Source organism: Haliaeetus leucocephalus, unplaced genomic scaffold (assembly GCF_000737465.1).
Source record: "Haliaeetus leucocephalus isolate CR32 unplaced genomic scaffold, Haliaeetus_leucocephalus-4.0 Scaffold324, whole genome shotgun sequence".
NCBI classification, from domain to species: domain Eukaryota; kingdom Metazoa; phylum Chordata; class Aves; order Accipitriformes; family Accipitridae; genus Haliaeetus; species Haliaeetus leucocephalus.
The window spans coordinates 57,270-62,523 of record NW_010972760.1 but is presented as its reverse complement, the minus strand read 5'-3'; the positions used below and the strand labels follow the sequence as shown (position 1 = coordinate 62,523).

The window sequence follows — 5,254 nt, the reverse complement described above, 5'->3', positions numbered from 1 at the left end:
CTGGAAAGGATTTGGGATAGATGGTTACGAAAACGCGTGGACGCGTATTTAGCTAACGTTGGTCACAAGAGCATTGCAGGCACCTTTAGAAGACCTCGAGCGGAATAAACAAGAAGACAAAAAAAGAAAGATAATAAAGCCAATTAGAACACAGGTGCACATTCCACGATAAAGGGAACTTGGCACAAAAAAACCTCAATTCGGCAGTTTATCTCGACCAATTAGACTAAGACAAGCTTCGCATGTTTAAGTCAATATAACCAATTATATCTTATGCTCATGCGCGTGTACAGAGTTGATATAACCAATATTTTATGTTTGTGCGCGTGTACAGTGACTTTGCGGAACATGCGACTATAAATATGTGTGTTTTAGCAATAAAGGGTCATCTGCTTTCAACTTTACAGGCATCCGTCTACTTCAATCTCCTCAAAAACGCCTGGCGTCACTTAACAGGGGCCGGCAGAGAAGCTCGGCTGGGCAGATTTGAGTCCACGGGATGTCCCCTACGGTTCTGCCGGAGGTGGCTGACGGCCTCCTGAGGCCACTGTGGGGTTGTGGAGACCAGAAGTCCCCGATGGCTGGAAGAAGGCACCTCCGTGAAGGAGGATCCGAGGAGCTGGCAGCCTCACCTCCCGTCCCCAGCAAAGCGATGGGAGAAAGTCCTCTTGGGAGCTATTTCCAAGGACCAAAAGGGTCCTGGGAAGGGCCAGCGTGGATTCATCTCCACCTTTAGGAGAGCACGCATGCCCCAGTTGCCGCAGGACAGCCTGGTTCTAGTGTCCTCAAGTCCCCTTCTCCCACCAGCTCTGGGCTTTGTTTTCACAGAACGGAGACCAGAAACCCCAGCCAGAAGAAACTGAACCACCTTGGAGGAGCACGAGTCCCGCTTTGGACCATACGTAACCCTGGAAGATGCCTCCTGAAGTTCTTCGAACAGCCACCAACTCCTCCCTCCTTCTCAAAGAAACCAGGTTGGCTTCCCCTTCACAAAAGACAAGGCTGTAGGTCCTCATGCTACCGTTCAGGCCACCGTTTCCCGACCACAGAAGCAGTTTCTGGCCACAGCGCTCCTTCAAAACCCCAAGGAACAGAGAGAGACGCACAGCAGGCATCTGCCAACATCTTCAGTCAAGTCTGCTGACTCCAGAAAGGCACGGAGAAGAGGCTGGAAGCAGACCCCAACCCCACTGCTGAGCTGGGACGACACAACTCAGCCAGCGCCGAGCTCACCTGAGCCTTGATAAGGGGCTTTCCGCTGATGAAACGATGAACCACTTGCCGCTGGAGCATCTGGAAGTCGAAGTAGGTCGTCCTGGTGCCGTCTTCGTCTATCTCGTACTGCAAGTTGGCAAGCGCCATGGTCACCAGATCGCTCTTGGTTATGGCCAGCACAGAGGAGGGTTTCACCTCTTCTGCGGAGATGGACCTGGGAGAGAAAAGGTTGCCCCGCGTGGTTACAGGACCTCTCGCCTCGTCCTACCCCGCCATCGAGGACCCGCTTTCGCCAAACGCCAAACCACCGCGACCTTGTGATGGCATCGTCTGAGCTCCGCCGCAAGTCCCACACCGGTCCCGAAAACCTCTCGTGAGGTTTTACGGAGGGTGGAGGAGACGGACGAGCCGTATGGTGAAGGGCTGGAGACCTACCGTTGCCTCTCCCTGGTGACCCGCGCCGCCGTGTCGATGCAGTTGTTCTGCAGCTGGATGAGGAACGCGGTCACCAGGTGGCTGATGGACGGTTGGGTGGGGAGGAGGTGGAGGATGGCAGTGTTGACGTTGATGTCGTTGGGCGAGAGGTCCGGCAGGATGGTGATGCCTGTAAAAGGGTGGAACGGGCTTGTACGGATTCACGGGGAGATTTTCCCTTTCATTGGGGTCTTGGAAGGGTTTTTTCCTATTATTAGGCTCTGTTTTTTTCCTATTATTAGGCTCTGTTTTTTTCCTATTATTAGGCTCTGTTTTTTTCCTATTACTAGGCTTTTGCATTTCTTCTACTAGGGTTTGCATTTCTTCTACTAGGGTTTGCATTTCTTCTACTAGGGTTTGCATTTCTTCTACTAGGGTTTGCAGTTTCAGAAGGGTTTCTAGCAGGCGGAAAGCAAGCAAGCTCAGCGGTTTTGCTAGGAAGGCTCACGGCAGAAAGCAGCTCAGCTTCAGAGCACCTCCAGAAGAAACGGCCAAGGAAAGAGGGACGTGACGTCCTGGGGATTTCCACATACCTGAGCTGGCCGGGTTCATCTTAATATTGCTCCAAACTTTCCGGATCGTCTCTATAGCTCTGCTGAAAGCCAAACGCTGGTCCTCTGCGGAGAGAGCAGAAAACGGCCCCAAATCACGGCATCCTCCCAGGAGACACGGCAGGATCTCCCACGGGAGGCATCGGACCACCCCGCGCAGGCTTCGAGCCGGCACGAGATCACGTATGACATCACCCAACCGGCCACCATGACCTCAGAGGTGAAAACCCCGTCTCGCCTATCTCGCTCGCTCGCAGCAGCAGAACCTCACCAAGCACCAAACGCCTCAGGAGAAACAATCTGCCCCGGATCCATCTCAATGCCTCAGACCTCCAATCCCTCCTAAATTTCCTCCCCCTCCCCAAAACTTCTCCTGCAGAGGCACCCCCAGCCTCGACGGGCCGTTTTTTGGCTCCACTGCGCAAACTACGGCAGCAGCTTCTCAGCAGAGCGTCCGGGTGCCGAGGAGCGTCTAATGCCCACGTCCCGAGGCATGACGGAATTCCACATCGCACCTGAAAGTTCAGGCTGGTCCAGGAATTGCCGGACTGTGTACTTTTCCCCTTTGTGGCTGTTTTGGAAGAAGTGGATCAGGGCGTTCTGCAGACGGAAGATGTCGGGCAGGTGTCGGACGTGGGAGATGTTCTCCAGCTGGGAGAGAAAATTCAGCATGATTCAAGGGATCCTAGCTGGCGCCGCAAAGTATTCTGGAGGAGGACCTTGTCTTGCTTGGATGCTCCAAAGAAACACAAGGGGAGGAAAAAAAAGTTACCCCGGTGCCTCACCAGGCCAAATTTACCAACCAGGCCAAATTTACCACATCTGCTTTGGTGTAGAGGGGACGTTCCCACAGCTAACCTTCGACAGGACCTCCAGTAGAATGGGGTACGGATTTCCAGCGCCTGCTCTATCTTCCTGCTGCAGGAAATGCATCAGGGTCTGGATGGTCATCTTCTGTTCAAATCTCCACATGCAGGGCTGGTTGATCAATCCCTGGCTTGGCAGGTCTTGGAAAGGCGGTGTCTGGCCATAAGCTATTTTCAGGAGGACGCTGGAGCCACCAGGACCTTCGTTCATCCTCTGCTCCTTGACAGAATTAAGGGTCTGCTCCAATTCCTGCAAGAAACCAAGGGTCATTAGGAGCCAGCCCTGGTTACCCAAGCAGCCTGAGGGGATTCACGGGGTCTTAAGGCAAAAAAAAAAGGCAACGAGGGCTCTGGAGAAGTGGGGGGCATGGTGAGAACTTGCCGCCACAGGGACAAGAACAGAAATTCCCAGGGAGAAACCCACAGGCGATTTTCTCCAAGGCAAGAAACCCACCCTGTTTCCAAGGAGGATCTGAATTGGCATATAAAAAGCATCCCCCAAAAAAGCCGCCTCTCTGCAGGAGCAGAGCAGGAGACCACACCAGCGCAAGCTCCCAGTTCAACGGAGAGGGAACAAACCTCTTTTTCTTCCACACGGGAATGCCCCGAGCTCAGCAGATATCCCTGGACACGGATGCGACCGCCGGCAAAGCGGTGCTTTGGGTACGCGATACCGGCGAGCAGCAGCCGGGTGCGGGCGTACCTGGAAAAAGGGCTGAGCCAGGGTTTTGAAGGAGGTTTCCCAATCTTCTCGGTCCTTTTTCTCACGCAGGACGCTCAAGGCTGCGCTGTCGTCTGTCGAAGACACAAAGAAAGAGGTGAGGTTCTACCCTGTAGACCCTGGGGTCTGCCCAGAACTTTGCTGGGTTTCTTGATGGCGAGGAGTGAGAAGATGGAGAAATAAGAGGAACCGAGGGCAGAAGGGATGACACAGACGCCTCCTCGGAGCAAACTATCTCCCAATCTCCTCATGCCCTCAAGCTGGTCTGGCCCGAGCGCTTTGAATGAGCTCACTGCCCTCCCCGTCTTCTCACCAGTTTCCCGGGATGGAGACCGCCCCAGGAAGGAGGAACCCGGGAAGAAGGAAGGTCCCGGTTAAAACCTGACCACCGTAAGCCTGCTGGTGACCTCCCGGAGCTTCCCAGCATCTCTCTACCTTCTAGGTTGTCGTTGCTCAGGTGCCGTAGAAACAGATGGACAGTCAACACGGCGTCCTCCGTGTTCCTGCCAAGCGCTTCCGCCAGGCACGCCGCGTCTTTCCGAAGGTGGCCCCAGAAGAACTCTTCCATGTCCTCCGGTTGCTCTTTCATCAGGTCTCGAATCGCCTGGAAGATGGAGCAGGTTCTCCTCCGTTAGGCTCACAGGAACGTCTCCTCCCAAGCTAGGCTGAAGGCTCCTCACGGCGTGGTGGTGGTGGCTCACCTGTTTGTCCACCTGGATCCCCAGCAGGAGGGACGAATGGAGCAGAGCTCTCGCGAGACCGACGCAGGCAGGAGACAGGCACCTCTCCACCTCGTTTCTCCGCAAGCCGGGGCTCTCAAGGACGTACCCTTTCTCCGTTTTGTCCTTGGTGCTGCATTCAGAACAAGCAATTACCCACCACGTCTTTCCCTAGGTCCCACGACGGGACGCGGAGGCTTTTTGTTTTGGCCAACCACAGCATTTCCCGCCCCCCGGTGCCTGTGGCTCCGTGGGAGGGTTAGGTGGACGGGTGAAGCCATCTGGGGCTTTGGAGCCGGGAGGGTTGACTTACATTTCCTTCTGCGTGAAGCCTGCCTCAGGTCTGTGGTTAGCTCCGCCGACGACAGCACCGCATTGACATTTCTTCATTTCCATGGGAAACCCGCACTGCCGTTTGGACACATGAGGAGGGAGCGAGAGAGAAGGTTGGAAGCTCAGCCGGGCGCTGAAGGCATCTTAGCAAAAGCTGAGGGCACCCAGGTGGTTTCCACGTCCTCCAACCTGGTTTTCTACATGAGGGCATTGCAATGACTAACGAGAGGCGGGAGCAGACGCCTGCCTACGAGCAAACATCTCCAGACCAACCAGGTTCCTCCTACAGCCAGCAGGACACATCTAGGTATCAATTTGGGGGGGGGGGGGGGGGGGGGGGGGCAGCAGAAAGAGGGGTGGCAACCCCCCCCCCCC

The 5,254-nt window shown here is 55.1% G+C and overlaps 1 protein-coding gene across 1 annotated transcript in view; it reads right to left on the bottom strand.

Moving 5' to 3' along the window:
* Window positions 1–2,133: 2,133 nt before the first annotated feature.
* The window catches only part of LOC104834234 (E3 ubiquitin-protein ligase RNF213-like), a 20,803-nt gene continuing 17,682 nt past the window's right edge, over window positions 2,134–5,254 (bottom strand). The window contains exons 20-27 of the mRNA XM_010571403.1: window positions 4,860–4,954; window positions 4,529–4,679; window positions 4,263–4,431; window positions 3,810–3,901; window positions 3,099–3,356; window positions 2,756–2,891; window positions 2,223–2,306; window positions 2,134–2,165 (exon numbers count right to left, since the gene is read on the bottom strand). Coding sequence (XP_010569705.1) covers window positions 2,134–2,165; window positions 2,223–2,306; window positions 2,756–2,891; window positions 3,099–3,356; window positions 3,810–3,901; window positions 4,263–4,431; window positions 4,529–4,679; window positions 4,860–4,954 — 1,017 coding nt within the window. The remainder of the gene's footprint in view (window positions 2,166–2,222; window positions 2,307–2,755; window positions 2,892–3,098; window positions 3,357–3,809; window positions 3,902–4,262; window positions 4,432–4,528; window positions 4,680–4,859; window positions 4,955–5,254) is intronic.